At 36.6% G+C, this 16,837-nt stretch overlaps 1 protein-coding gene across 10 annotated transcripts in view; it reads left to right on the top strand.

The window, feature by feature from the left end:
* The window catches only part of LOC131855384 (protein daughterless-like), a 166,940-nt gene extending 151,593 nt beyond the window's left edge, over positions 1-15,347 (top strand). For 5 of the 10 annotated variants that reach the window (XM_059206664.1, XM_059206663.1, XM_059206660.1 and 2 more), the window contains 7 exons: positions 141-258; positions 1,216-1,299; positions 1,634-1,742; positions 4,483-4,590; positions 11,016-11,161; positions 13,402-13,511; positions 14,974-15,347. In XM_059206664.1, the coding sequence (XP_059062647.1) occupies positions 141-258; positions 1,216-1,299; positions 1,634-1,742; positions 4,483-4,590; positions 11,016-11,161; positions 13,402-13,511; positions 14,974-15,039 (741 nt within the window). In that variant the 3' untranslated portion in view covers positions 15,040-15,347. The remainder of the gene's footprint in view (positions 1-140; positions 259-1,215; positions 1,300-1,633; positions 1,743-4,482; positions 4,591-11,015; positions 11,162-13,401; positions 13,512-14,973) is intronic. The other 5 variants (XM_059206661.1, XM_059206658.1, XM_059206665.1 and 2 more) reach the window with 4 other exon arrangements.
* Positions 15,348-16,837: the final 1,490 nt, after the last annotated feature.

Raw genomic sequence — 16,837 nt, 5'->3', positions numbered from 1 at the left:
CTACCCAATACCTTATGTATTATACCATAATGATTCTAACACACTTCCGTAGTCCTATATGATCATCTGTCACACCGACACTGTATTCGTATGTAAATGGAGTGCATGTGTGAGATAAGAGCATACAATAAAGTGCGAAGTGTGGTGTGCAGGGCGCCCGCATGGAGGAGCGGCTGGACGACGCCATCAACGTGCTGCGCAACCACGCGGAGGCGGCAGACCTCTACCCGCAGGACCACCACCAGCCGCCGCCAGCCGGTAAGTCCACCATCCTACTGTTCATCTCCTCGACCTCAGTTGTCTAGCGGACAACTTCAGAAGGGCGCGGGTTCGATTCCTCGCGAAAACAGGCTCAAATATTTATATTTATGAGTATAATTGTTTGTATCGGTCTGGATGTTTTCTATGTATATAATGAATTTACAGAAGTGTTTCAGTATTTCTATCTATATTGTAATAACAAAAATACTTGATAATTTACAATGGATTATCAGGACCAAACTAAGGTCAGTTTGTACTAAGGGCAATAAATAAAGCATTGACCTATTTAAATACTTTGTTTTTGTAATTTTTTCTTACAAATTTGTAATTTTTCTTAATCTTCTTTCTTTTCTTTTTCTTTATAGAATACTAGCTACTCGCCCCGGCTTCACCCGGGTGTACATGTATTATATATATAAACCATCCTCTAGAAGCACACTCACTATTAAAAAAAACGCTTCAAAATCCGTTACGCAGTTTTAAAGATTGAAGCATACATAGGGACGGACAGACAGCGACAGCGACTTTGTTTTGTACTATGTAATGATGTTACGGTTGATGTATGAGATACGACAGTGAAACTTGTCCAGAGGCAATACGAGTGTGGCATCACATGATGACGTTATATCCATATAGCTATTTGTATATACGCGACGGTTACCACTTACCATCAGAGTCACTCTTGTTTGCCATTTCATATAATAAAATATACAATAACATAGTACATAGAAAATGTAAAATATAAGTTTCCTAATTGTGAACCTGTTTTTGATCCTAAATAAATAAAAAAAATAAATAAATAGAGTTTATATCAATTAATGTTATGATCTTTGGGGGAGGCCTATGTCCAGCAGTGGACATCTTCCGAGCTGAGATGGTGATGGCAATGATGATGATGATGACGATGATGATGATGATGATGCCGATGATGATGATGATGAATATGATATGTAGTGTCGCGGCTGGGCGCGGGCGCGGCGCTGCACGTGCACGCAGAGCCGCCCGTCAAGATGGAGCGGCACGTGCTGCCCAACACCAGTCAGTATCCACACCTTTTATTTTACACTAGTTGATCCGCGCAACTTCGTCTGCGTTTCATTTACTTGAAACGCAAAATTAAATTATAAATATATAAATTACGACCTCGGTGGTTTAGCGGTTTATAGCACGTATGGTCGCGGGTTCGATTCCTCGCACGGCACAAACATTTGTATGATTGTTTGTGTCGGTCTGGGTGTTTTCTATGTATTTACGAAAAAAATGTCTATGTATTTGTATCAGTTGTCTATAACGCAGGTTTTATCTGTCTTAACTCGGGTCTAGATGGCGCTGTGTGTATTGTCCTGAAATATTCGAAATATTGAACTTACAGAGAAACGCAAAGAGCCACCGGACTCGGGTCTGGACTCGAAGCCGTCATCGTCTGGCTCCGCGGACGCACTCGTCGGCAAACCACCGGGCAACAAGCGTTCACGGAGATAGTGAGTGTTAATTTTATATCATACTAGCTTTAGCCCGCGGCGTTCTTCATGTAATCAAGTATCCTATAAAAAAATCTATTGAGAATTTAAAAAGTAATTCAATTGAGTTTCTTGCCAGTTCTTCTCAATTGGATCTATATACCGAACTGGACGGTAGGGAAAATATATGATATAAAAAAAGTAAAGTTCATAAGCGATTAAAATGTCCTGCATTAATAAATGAATTTTTAAATTTATATGTTAGTATACGATATGATCTGTTTGTATGTCAAATTTCATTGGAATCGATGCAGTCGTTTTTGAGTTAAAGAGTAACAAATATTTATTTTAACTTTGACGTTTGTAATATCCTACTAGGATGCAATTTATTAGTTTATTTGAATAAAGATTATTTCTATTACTAAATAGAAATAATATTTATTCAAATGAACTTAATATAAGCACATTTTTTTTTCTACCACTCACGGAACGTAGAACTAGAAGAACGAGCAAGAAACTTGTATGTTGCTCTTTTGAAGAAAAGTTCTTCAGCAGCAAAATCTTAAACATGTGTTTAAGATTATGTATGAATACAAACAGCCAAATAGCAAAGTTTATATATATATATAAATAGTTACTTCAGTAACAAAATACATCAGTTTTAGTTGTCAGAACAGACCAGTCCCTACAAGCAACATCTTTCTTACATTGAGATTTAGATCTTAGATCCACATCGAACAATACATTTTGCAGTACACTTTGTGTAAAGTCGTCTGAGTGGGGACCTCAGTGGATTTTAGTCTCACCTATTTGAGCTTAGCTTTGTGAACGGTTCTGTTCTGACGGGTGTGGTATGGCAGTGGAATTATAAGGTATGGACGTCGTATCAAAATGTGATATTTGTGATGATGTTCGTGTAATTTGTTGTATATATATACTAATAAACGTAGCCCCTCTCAAGTAATGTGTAAAAATGATAAAATATATTATTGTAAAATATATTAGGTTGAAAATTAATTATATATATCGACGGAAAAGAGAGCAATTGTCTGTCTGTGAGTTGAAACGGCAAGCTTACAACAGAGTCAAAAATTGTTTCTAATATTCATCAAGATAGAAAGACAATTGGTATATTTCGTCGAGTTTAGAGTTTTGTCAAATATAGGGATTCTTGTAAAGTTTTATTTAGGGACTAGCTGTTCCCGCGACTTCGTCCGCGTGGAATTTAACTTAATTTTTCTAAAATAAAAGTAGCCTAAGTTACTCACTATTACATCAGTTATCTGCCAAAAGTCCCCTTAAAATCGGTCCAGCCATTTTAGAGATTAGCCGGAACAAACAGACAGACAGACAAATTTTTAAAAATGGTTTTTTGATGTATGTACCGTATTTATATTCATATGCATGTAGTAAAAAACGGTTATTTCAATATTACATACAGATTCAAATTTTATTTATATGTATAGATTTGTGTTATTGTCAGGTGGTAAGACCTGTAGCACTGCGACCTACATAGATCTATTGTGCTCGCCCTTTTCAAAGTTCACTACCTAGACCCGTCAGGGACAAGAATTAAAGGATATTCTTAGGAGCGATGGTTTTTATCTCCTCAGGATAGAGTGTACTTTCCAAAGGAGATATTCCGTTTATGCATGAGTGGGCTACAACCACATAGGATGTGTAGTGGCGTTTCCTCTTCAGTTTGGTTTTTCAAGTTTTTTCCGTCGATATATAATTTGATAAGCTATATAAAAAAAATTTTGGAAAACTTTGCAATTAGTTATTGTTAGTAATTATATTTTATTTAATATAACACTACGTATTTGAGAGGGGATGCGACATGTATTTTTTTTTGTGTATACTTAATAAAAACTCACCCCCTACCAAGACCTCGTATAAACCCTTCTCAACTATTACGTTTTGTCGCTTTCTAACTGTCGAATAGAATAGAATAGAATAGAATAGAAAATCATTTATTGAAATAAACTTAATTTAAGCAATTTGAATAGTCAGCAATTTGTTTTTAAATCTACCGCTCAGTCCGAGAGCTGTCTCATCACAAGAAGAATAAGCAAGAAACTTGTGTGTTGCTCTTTTGAATTTGACCGAACTATACTTTGTATAAAGTCGTTTGCGTGGGTTACCTCGGGTTTACCTAATTGAATCGTCAGGCAAATAGCTTTATAAAATGTGTTCCGATTGAAAAGTGAGAGAAGACAGTGAAATTACAGGGTACGGCGTCTCAGTCCTTCTTAAATGATAACTCATCAGTGGTACCTTAAATCAAATTTGCAATCGGTTCAGTAGTTTAGAAGTCCATCGCGAACGAACAAAGTGACACAACTTTTATATAAATATAAATCTTTATATATAAAAATTACGTGTCACGTTGTTGGTCTGCGATGGACTCCTATAATACTGAACCAATTGCAAATTTTATTTGATTTGCACGTTGAATGCAATTAGATCCAACTTGAAAGATAGGATAGCTTACATCTATATAGTCGCAATATTATGTTATTGCGAATTAATTGCCTTTTGTTCCCCTTGAACTGTAATATGACAAGAACCTTAGCCACAGCAACGCCTAGCCGGCTAGGCGTTGCTGTGGCTAATACCAATAAATAACCATGCATATTAATTACATTAAAAAAAATTAAACAAAAGGACAAAACGACGTAATAGTTGTGTAAGGTCTGTACGTGGTGTGGGTGCGGGGTGGTGTGGTGGGTGGTATATGAGTGAGTGTGTACGATATAAGTGACCCCCGGTGCAACAGCTGCTCGTCGGCGGACGAGGACGACGTGGACCCCGACACCAAGGCGGCGCGCGAGAGAGAGCGGCGACAGGCCAACAACGTGCGCGAGAGGTGCGCACACACTACTACACACACTACCGAACATACACACGTTTACATCGGCTACATCCATTGCACACACTACACTCCACGCTACACACGCTGCACACGGTGCACACACTGCTCACACTACACACGATGCAGACGCTGCACACGATGTACCGGGACACTCGTTACACTGGCTACACACGCTGCACCGTGTATACCCGCATAAGTACACGCTGCACCGTGTACACCCACATAAGTACACGCTGCACCGTGTACACCCACATAAGTACACGCTGCACCGTGTACACCCACATAAGTACATTGACATAATATCTTTTTAAATTATAGCCTACGTGTTATTTTAACATATAAGCTACATTACAGTAAAGTTTCATCAAAATCCGTTAAGTAGTTTTCGTGTGAAAGAGTAACAAACATACATCCATCCATACTCACAAACTTTCGCGTTTATAATGTTAGAAAGCTATTGCTTTGATATTAGAAGATGATTTTATTATTTAATGAACTTTTGTTTAATATATAGATATATGTATGTAATTAGATAGATAGATATACTTTATTTTTAATATACAATAAAGAAAAACATCATTACATAGTATAAAATAAAGTCACTGCCACTGTCTGTCCCTATGTATGCTTCAATGTTTAAAACTACGCAACGGATGTTGAAGCGGTTTTTTTAATTAGATAGAGCGATTCAAGAGGAAGGTTTATATATATAATAGATGTACACCCGTGAGAAACCGGGGCGAGTAGCTCGTTAACAATACATTAAAGGACTCATGTGTAATTTTAATTTGTTTATTAAATTTAATTTAATTTGTATTATAATAAATTATCTTCTAATATTAATAATTTGTATGCACACTCACCTACATTAAAAAAAGGGATACGGAGATTTTTGGAAACAGTTGTTTAAATATTTCTTTCCAGTAGTCTATATATATACAGCTCTGATTTTCGAATATAATAGCTTAATCTAGAGGTCCCATTCTCTTTGGAGATGGATTTGTATCGTCAACGAAACGCTAGTCGCAATCGGCCAACCTGACGAACCGACTGTATATCAGCAGCCTTATATGGAAAATATACTTGGTTCTTTTCTAATGAAATTACAGAAAAATTGTGTATTGTTGTAATATAATAAAATTAATATTGAATTGTTATTCCGTTGGTAATTTGGTAGTTTTTTTTTTCAAATATGATACCTTAACCTAGAGTTCATTCTCTTTGGAGATGGGGTTCTATCGTTAATCAAATGCTAGTCGCAATCAGTCAACCTGACGACGAATCGACTGTATATCAGCAGCCTTATCTATCAAATATACTTGTTGCTTTTCTACTGAATGTGCATAAATTTTTGTGAATTCTCGTAATGTAATAAAATGAATGATAAATTGTTATTTTTGTTGCTAATATAGTAAAAAAACACATTTTAACATACGTGTAAGGGTTTACATTACATGATAGAATTTGTTAGAAAAATATCATTAAAATATTATTTAATTAATTTTAATTCTAAATTAAAGATTTACTATATAAATTTACATAAAATATAATTAAATCAAAATGAAATATAGATTATGAATTATAGAAAAAGATGATACATATATGCGTCTCATAAAACATAAGTATATGGAATATGGAAAGAAAGAGAGAACAATACGTGTCTCAGCTCCGTGTTCCCTAACCTCCATTTTGTACATTGTGCTTGTGATACTAACATGTCACTTAAGTTTCAGCCTCACCAACTTAACAACGGGGGTCACAGTATGTAATATACCGCGGCGCCGTCCGTACATGTGTTTATTGTATAATTTACTGTGTATTTATATGTTTTTATATTCCAAATAGGCCGTACGGTAAGTCTGGTGTATGTTGAACGTCCTAACGTTTCTGTCCATAGAGGTTCATAACCTAGGACATTCACACAGCGCCATCTAGTTCTAAGATAGGCAGAGATTTTGAATATCCTAACGCTGTTTTCTGTCAATAGAGGTTCATAATAATAATAATAATAACCTCAGGACAATTCACACAGCGCCATCTAGACCCAAGTTAAGCTAGCTAAAGCTTGTGTTATGGGTACTAGATAACTGATACAAATACATAGATATATTTTTTCTCGTAAATACATACATATTATACATAGAAAACACCCAGACCGATACAAACAATCATACTCATGAATACAAATGTTTGTGCCGTGCGAGGAATCGAACCCGCGACCATCGGTAGTAAGGCGGTGTGCTAAACCGCTAGACCACCGAGGCCGTCAACCTAGAACCTAGAACAATTGATACAGCGCCATCTAGTTCTAAGATAGAGCTTGTGTTGTGAGTACTAGACAACTGATATAAATACTTTTTTTTTCGTATATAAAAAACACCCAGACTAATACAAACAGTTATACTCATGAATGCAAATGTACTATGCGAGGTATCGAATCTGCGAACATCAGAATTAAGACGGTTGTGCTGTTGGTTTGATCATCGAGACCGTTGTATGGACCAACAAAGTTATTTAAATAACTTTAGTTATTAGACATATAATAACACACGAAAATCACAAAGCGCCATCTAGTTTTTAACTAAACAGAGCTTGTAATATATATGAAAGGCAATTTAATTACCTACTTCTCAAGTAAGAATTAACACCTATAAAAAAAATATATATAAAAAACTAAAAAAATTGTTGTTCTGGTCACTACGTAACTAACTACCCACGCTGACTGTATATGTATAATATAAACAAAATTATAGTATTATTAGTATATATTATTATTTATTCGTATACATATATATTATACTAGCTTTTGCCCGCGGTTTCGGTTTCTTTAATTTATCCCCTTAGGGGTGGAATTTATCAAAATACTTTCTTAAGGGATACCTACGTCATAGTAGCTTTATGCATGCAAAGTCTCATCCCGATCGGTTTGAAATTGACAAAGTTTCATACAAACTTTCATCCCCTATTTAATCCCCTTGGGGGTAAAATTAGTCAAAATCCTTTCTTAGCGGTTGCCTACGTCATAACATCTACCTGCATGCCAAATTTCAGCCCGATCCGTCCAGTGGTTTGAGCTGTGCGTTGATAGATCACTATGTCAGTCACCTTTGAGTTATATATATTTAGATACATATACACTCTAGCTAGTATATATATCATATTTGCCTAAATATCATATCATATATTAACAGTTCATTGCATTTCGTTGTCCATCCGTTTGTTCATGTTTCATTTCGCTGTTAATATATTAAGCAGGAGGTCGGCAGAAGTCTCTCTCTCGCGCGCTGCCGTCGTGTCTGAGGTAACATATATATTCAACAGTATGCAGCATCTTGTAGAAATATAACTCGGATCTTATTGACGAAGAATAGTTAAAATGGCTGATCAAATTAATATCCATAGGATTCTTATATATAACTTTTACCCGCGGCTTCGCTCGCATTGAATCAAAAATTAAAAAAAAATGTTCATTCTAATACTTACAAGAACATGTATACATAACCGCGGCTTCGCTCGCAATTAATCAAAATAATCGTTTTTTTTTTTTATTATTAAAAAGTATCCTATTATCATTGGAATATATCCAAGAACATGTGTACAAAATTTCATGATGATCAGTTTAGTAGTTTTTGCGTGACAGCGTAACAAACATACCTACTTTCACATTTATAATCATACATAGTGTAAAACAAAGTCGCTGTCGCTGTCTGTCTCTATGTATGCTTAAATCTTCAAAACTATGCAACGGATTTTGAAGCGGTTTTTTAATAGAGTGATTCAAGAGGAAGGTTTATAATGTATATACATGTACATCCGGGCGATGCCGGGGCGGGTACCTAGTGATTATTAATTTGATTGGCTCATTTGCAACTGTATGTAGTAGGAGGTATATCGTTACATGGTAATTGTTTGGTCAGCTGCTCATCGGCAGACGAGGCGGAAGACGATGCAGACCCGCGGGCGAAAGCGATGCGGGAAAAGGAGAGGCGGCAGGCCAACAACGCGAGAGAGAGGTGAGCGAGTAGCCCTCACGTTACGATACGACACGACACGAGCGAAATCAAATGACGTGCCACAGGGAGCTGATCCGACCATACGTGAAGGATGAAATGGATGAAAACATTGGGCGGAAAAGTTTTCGCTGAGGAATAATTTAAAACGCGCTATAATTTAGTTTTAGACATATCATATATAGTTTATGCAAATATTAAATTATCGGACCCTATAACGATAGTTAATCTCCTTACAACGATCCTATATACACACGACACCGTCCTCGCCGGCGAAGACGACGACCTCGATAGGTATTTATAAAAATAATGGTTTAAATATATCAGTTGTCTTAAAGGCATAGTACAAGCTCTGCTTAGTTTGGAACTAGATGGCGCTGTGTTAGTTGTCGACAGTTTACGCAACTATTGATGTTACAATAGTATATTCAACTTTATTGGTATGACTATAGAGTATATATTGCGACTAATATTAATTATTATATATATTTGACGACCTCAGTGATCTAGCGGTCTAGCACACCGCTTTACGTCCGATGGTCGCGGGTTCGATTCCTCGCACAGCACAAACATTTGTATTCATGAGTATGATTGTTTGTATCGGTCTGGGTGTTTTCTACGTATATTATGTATGTATTTACAAAAAAAAAAACAATTTCTATGTATTTGTATCAGTTGTCTAGTACTCGTAACACAAGCTTTAGCTATCTTAACTTGGGACTAGATGGCGCTGTGTGTATTGTCCTGAGATTATTACTATTATTATGTTTTTCACAGCTTAAGCTGGTGATAAGTAGCGAGGACGGGACATGCCAAGTCTCTAGTTACTTTATTATAATTATTATATATAAATACAATAATAATAATATATAGAAATAAATAAACACCTTCGATTAATACCAGCTGCTGAGTTTCAACACCGTACCACCCGCCAGAGACTAAAACACCATCCTGATCATCTGGATGAATGGCGGTCTTCCACAGTGCGGTTTCTAGAAACGTTTGCCTCGCACAATCGGCAATGGTATTTCCGAACCGATACGATATTGAAACCTTCAAGAAAAGAGCTTATTCCTTTTTAAAAGGCCGACAACGTACTTGCAATTCCCCTGGTGTTGCAGGTGCTCATGGGCGGCGGTAATCACTTACCATCAGGTGAGCCGCATGCTCGTTTGTCCCCTGTGTTATAAAAAAAAACCTGTGAAATAGTCAGCAAATTTTTGTCATCCTAATCATTTATTTTATAATTGTCATTGTTTGGTGATATTCACCCGCAATGACAAGTCTAACACCCCATCAAAGGGAGATATATAATATATAATATTATTATAATATTTGTACTTATATTGAAAGGAACAAATGATATGTAATTTGAAAATTATTTTATTTCAGGCGTTGTATTAAATTTATTACATACTGTGAACCCCAATTATTACACTGAACATAACTGACCGAATTGTTACTTTCAGGGAAGACATTTTTGTGTATAACTAGTATGGTACATGCGACATTGTCTGCTTTAAAAATAAGAATCTAATCTCATGATACATCTTCACGATAGATACGATTAAGATCTGAACAAACATTTAGTTGTGAAAGGTTAACACGTTGACTGCCACATTTAATCTGGTTAAAATTGAAATAGAAATAATCTTTATTCAAATAAACTTAATATAAGCACTTTTGAATAAGTGCTGCATTTCCACGCGACTTCATCCAAGTGGAATTTAACAAAAATTTGGAGATTTTTCTTAAAAATAAAAGTAGCCTAAATTACTCCTTATTACATCAGCTACTGCCAAAAAAGTCCCGTCGAAATCGGTTCAGCCATTTCAGAGATTAACTGGGAAAACAGACAGACAGACAAAAAATGTTATTTTGGTGACCGTATTTATATTCATATGCGTGTAGTAAAAAACGGTTATTTCAATATTACAAACAGACACTCCAATTTTATTTATATGTATAGATAGGTATTTACCTCTCTCTGAACGTTTGGACTAGTTTGCACTAGACGTGGTCGCCAGCTGAATGGAGTAATAACGATGTCAATGTACAGACAGATGTACATACCCGGTTAATTATATAAATAATGTATATTAAATAGGAAAGTAACATTTGTTAGAATATAATAGAATAGAAAATCATTTATCCAAATAAACTTACATTGAAGCACTTTTGAATACTCATTACATTTTTTTTAATCTACCGCTCGTTCGGAAAGCTGTCTCATCACAAGAAGAACGAGCAAGAAACTTGCGTGTTGCTCTTTTAAATGATTTTTTTATTACTTTACATTTTTAAGTTTAAATGTGTGAATACAAACCACCAATTAGCACTAATTCATTCATTCATGGTTGTAGTAGATATTGTTGGTCAAATACTAATGTTGGACGGTGTATCCCGCAGGATACGGATAAGGGATATAAATGAAGCGCTAAAGGAGCTAGGACGGATGTGCATGACGCATCTGAAGAGTGACAAGCCACAGACCAAGCTCGGCATACTCAACATGGCTGTTGAGGTCATCATGACGCTGGAGCAACAAGTCAGAGGTAAACACCACTATTTTTATTACTAGTTTTAGATATACCAACTCTATGTACTAGTGAAAGTATGTATTATAATAAAATAACAACTATATAACATTAATTTAACTATTCTCTAACACAATTCAGTTTAGCAATTAAAATACAACCAGCACATCCTGTGCTCAAAGACCGAATGCCGCGGCCTACAAAAACCCTCCCTTTTATACAGAGAAGATATGAGTGGGGGTTATATGCAACTAGTTTAACTATACCAAGTAATAATGAAACTACCTTCTTTTAATATAAAATATCCCTAATATGTGAACCCTAACACTAGCTGTAACCGCGAATTCCGCGTGGAATTTAACTTAATTTTCCTAAAATAAAAGTAGCCTAAGTTACTCCTTATTATATTAGCTACCTGCCAATAAAAGTCACGTCAAAATCGGTCCAGCCATTTCAGAGATTAGCTGGAACAAACAGACAGTACAAAAATTGTAAAAACTGTTGTTTTCCACCTTTTTTTGGGTGGTTAGGGCTATTGTTAGTTTATTGCTTGGACCTGTAGCTCTGCGACCTACATAGATCTATTGTGCTCGCCCTTTTTCAGAGTCCGCTCCCTAGACCCGTCAGGGACAAGAATTGAAGGATATTCTTAGGAGCGATGGTTTTTATCTCCTCAGGATAGTGTAAACTTTCTAAAGGAGATATTTTGTTTATGCATGAGTGGGCTACAACCACATAGGATGTGTAGTGGCGTTTCCAATTCAGTTTGGCAATATCTGCAAAAAAACTTCTGCAGTTAGAGTTTATCTAATTGTTTTTATTTAACACTAGCTGTGACCGCCACTTCGTACGCATTGAATAATGACCGTCATAATTTAAGAGTTGTTCTCTTGTCGGTGGAGCTCCCGCCACCTTCCATGATCTGCTATCAAATTTGAAATATCTCTATTCATGTAGGTCTATTACAGACTCTTATGATATGTCAAATCTACCGTCAGTTCGGAATGATTTCGAGATGAGAAGAACTGACAAGAAACTCAGCTCGTATTATTTTCAAATAAATGTTGTACATGTTTACAATAATACAGATTCATTTAAATTCAAATTTGTGAGAATAGAGTGACCACCAGCATATGCTATTGCAAAAGCAAATAGTCTAATCAGTGTTCGTAACCCGAACAGACCAGTCCCCGCAAGCAGCACTCGGTCACGAGTATGACGGATCATTTTTTTTTACTTGTTAATACGATTTTTTCTCCAACTTTGTCCTTCTTATACACCGTCCACAATCTTCTATCAATCTTTTTAGTCGTTGATACAAGACTCCAACTTTTTAGTTAACTTACTAGATATAGCTGTGTCTTGGTCTTCCTCTCTTCCCATCTAAATGATATCTTAGCATAAAATATATAATGGTTAACTGATTAACCGGCATCGCTATATATATATAAAAATGAATTGCTGTTAGTTAGTGTCGCTAATCTGGTCAAGCTCGCTGGAAGGCATTGGATGCGAGCAGCGCAGGACCGATCGTCGTAGATCTTTGGGGGAGGCCTTTGTTCAGCAGTGGACGTCTTCCGGGCTGCGATGATGATGATGATGAGTCTCGGTAAAATTCGAGAACGGCTGAACCGATCTGGCTAATGTTAGTCTTGAAATATTCGTAGAAGTCCAGGAAAGGTTTAAACTGTGATAAAATATGAAGAAATTGAATATAAAATAGTAAAAACAACAATTTTATTTTCCCATACAAACTGTTGATACCTGTCAAACAGGGTGCGTTCAGAAATTTATTGCGTAACTAAACTTCGAAAAACTTTTGACATATTTAATTTTGTGACGGAACAGAGTTTCCGGGGTCAGCTAGTCCAAATATATATAATTCAAAGGTGACTGACGTAGTGATCTATCAACGCACAGCCCAAACCACTGGACGGATCGGGCTGGAATTTGGCATGCAGGTAGATGTTATGACGTAGGCATCCGCTAAGAAAGGATTTTGATTAATTCTACCCCCAAGGGGATAAAATAGGGGATGAAAGTTTATATAAAACTTCGTCAATTTTAAACCGATCGGGCTGAGACTCTGCTTGCATAAAGCTACTACGACGTACTACAACCGTCCCCTAAGATAGGATTTTGATAAATTCCACCCCTAAAGGGATAAATTAACGCGAGCGAAGCCGCGAGCAAAAGCTAGTATTTATTAAAAAAAAATGTTAATTAAAAATGAATGTGTTTGTGATGTCCTCCGCCAGAACGCAACCTGAACCCGAAGGCGGCGTGCCTGAAGCGGCGCGAGGAAGAGAAGGCGGAGGAGGCGCCCAAGCTGCTGGCCGCGCCGCTGCAGCACTACCAGCCCATGCCGGTGCGTATCTATCTATATCTGTACCTGTATCTTTAGCACACGTACACATAACTACAAATGTATCAGCCCATGCCGGTGCGTATCTATCTATATCTATATCTCTAGCACACGTACACAAAACTACACATGTATCAGCCCATGCCGGTGCGTATCTATCGATATCTGTACCTGTATCTCTAGCACACTTACACATAACTACACATGTATCAGCCCATGCCGGTGCGTATCTATCTACATCTATATCTGTATCTCCAGCACACGTACACATAACTACACATGTATCAGCCCATGCCGGTGCGTATCTATCTATATCTATACCTGTATCTCTAGCACATGTACACATAACTACACATGCATCAGCCCATGCCGGTGCGTATCTATCTATATCTATATCTGTATCTCTAGCACACGTACACATAACTACACATGTATCAGCCCATGCCGGTGCGTATCTATCGATATCTGTACCTGTATCTCTAGCACACTTACACATAACTACACATGTATCAGCCCAAGCCGGTGCGTATCTATCTATATCTATATCTCTATATCTAATCTAATCGATTGCAACACGTGTAGTGTTCAATATATAAAAAAAGGCTCGTGCCATACAGCCGTTGCTTGAGTAGAGTTTAAGTTAATACCTGCTCACCAACTATGTTTTTTTTTCTCGAAGATAATTTTTTTTTACCTGTGTTGCCAGCTTTGATTCTCAAATAGTGTTGTGGCATTATCGGAAATTAAATTTGCACACAAAATATTCATGTAGGTCTATTACAGACTCTTATGATATGTCACATCTACCGTCAGTTCGGAATGATTTCAAGATGAGAAGAACTGACAAGAAACTCGACAGAATACGAGAATTATTTTGAAAAGAATACGAGCTTATTAAATTAATTACCGATTTTTATAAGTTACACTCAAATAATATGTGGGAGTTGATCAGTACGCAACGTACTGCCTCGTATAGCTGGTAACATTATTTAGAAAAATTGACTTTTACAGCTGTCAATTTAGTTTTCGAGATTAAAAAACAGGCTATATACATCTACATATTGATTACCTCGGTGGTCTAGCGGTCCAGCACACCGCTTTACGACCGATGGTCGCGGGTTCGATTCCTCGCACGGCATAAACTTTTGTATTCAGGAGTATATTGTTTGTATCGGTCTGGATGTTTTCTATGTATAATTTGTATGTATGTATTTACAAAAAAAATATCTATGTATTTGTATCAGTTGTCTAGTACCCATAATACAAGCTATAGGTAGCTTAACTTGGGTCTAGATGGCGCTGTGTGAATTGTCCTGAAATTATTATTATTATTATTATTACATACATATATACATACATTTACATATTTTTTCTCACTTTGCGATTTGATTCATTGATGAATTTAAAGGTTGTTTATAAACCGCCAATTGGCAGTATTCAACCGCATGTCAATTGACAAGAGCAGTTTGGTTTGCAGGGCATGGGCCAGCTGCCCGGGCAGCCCCCCACGGGCGCACCTCCGCAGCAATAGCGACGCCCCGTCCGCCCCTACGCGCTGCCCTAGCGGCCCCACGCCCGCCCCCCGGGCCCCGCGGGCCCCTAGCGGACCCACGCCGCCCCACGCTCGCCCCACCCGCGCCGGACGCGGCTAGCTATGTGTGTATTATATATCTGTACCGAGCATTATTGGATCTGTATTAAACTTGAGGTTGTTTTAAAGATTTCTTTGTAATCTGGTCGCGAACATGTCTCTCTTGGATTGTAGTCTATAATTTATATTTATATACTATTAATTATATATTTAATTTTAATATATTAAATTCGATTTGATATTTTAATGTAATTTACTAATTATATGTTTTATTAACATTAATTTTGCTATGTTTGTGATTTAAATACATTTAGTAATGTATTAAAATTATATTAAATATATTATTAATTTAAATCGTATGCTATAGCATATATATTTTTTATTTATAGTATATTTTTTACTCTGTATGTAGCAAACGCTATATTTGTAATATTTACTTCCATACTACATGAAAATATATTTAGTTCCGGTCAAATGTGTTTATGAACAAGTTTATATTTAATATATTGTATGGTGTAGAGCACACATAGCTAGCCACAATTGAAATGTAATTAAAAGGCATTCATTACTTAAGTTTGATTTGTCTGTGACATGTCTTGACATAATCTGTAGAGAATTAAAAAAAAACCGCCAGCGGTGGCGTAAACGCAAGAGTTGTAATATTTATTGACTTTTATATAACGAGACAGATTAATGAATTATTTATATATTGAACTTATATTTATTGTATAAAGTTCGTATGAAATTGTATTTCGCAATGGAGTCGTCGACGCGTGTCATAGACAAGATTTTGTTGGTTTTTAATTGGTCGTTACGAAGCGAACGTCCCAAAGAGTAAGCGCGTAGTGACACATATTCGGACAATTTAGTGCGTAAGTGTGTATATTATTAGGTTTAGATATAGTTTTGTATTCGCCAACGAGACCGCGCGAGAACACACGGCATTCTAACAAATGTCTGCCCATAGACATTGGGAGAGCCACATTTTGTAAAATATTAGACTAGACTTACATCTATGTATAGGTATATTATAGTTTGATCTATAAAGAAGATATTTTTAATTACGACTTTAAATAGTTATTATTGCTGCCATAAGTGGAGTTGAGGTGTTCGTTCCGTGATAGAATCTGCCGCCGCCACTTTGCCGCCCTCTGTTTCTGGCGGGCGATGACTGACGTCAGTCACCCGTCAGTCGTCTGTCAGTCGTCCGTCAGTCGCTGTCATTTTAGACGCTTGACAGGAATACGCGGGGTACGAGACCTCGGATTGAATTTATTATTGTGCATATTATGTGATTTCGTTTGTATGTGTACATGGAGCGGTGAGGATGTGGATTGATATTTATTTGGAAATGTGTGGGGTTTGAATCCGACTGTATTGTGCAAATTGGAACGCGTATTCTGTATTATTATTTATGTATAATTATAATGTACAAGATTAATGTTTAAAATTGAATTATTTGTATCGAGTGACAGTATACGGTCATTGTACAGTCCCAGTCAGAGTGTCAGTGAATACTCTAGTATTATTTATTTGTGGTATGTTATAAAAGATTCTCTTACGAGAGTCGCGTGCGCAGTGCAGCGGGATTCACAGATTGCCACACATTTTCAAACGGAACACGAATTTTATTGTCTGTTTTAATTAATAATAAAATGGCTGCTAACTTAAGTATGTACTTAAGATTATATTATTATATTTTGTCTCTCTTTTTTGTACCAAAACACCAGTGGATATA

Source organism: Achroia grisella, unplaced genomic scaffold, assembly GCF_030625045.1.
Source record: "Achroia grisella isolate CSIRO2021 unplaced genomic scaffold, CSIRO_AGI_Agris_v1 utg1360, whole genome shotgun sequence".
Taxonomy (NCBI): Eukaryota; Metazoa; Arthropoda; class Insecta; order Lepidoptera; family Pyralidae; genus Achroia; species Achroia grisella.
This window is presented reverse-complemented; position numbering and strand designations above follow the sequence as displayed.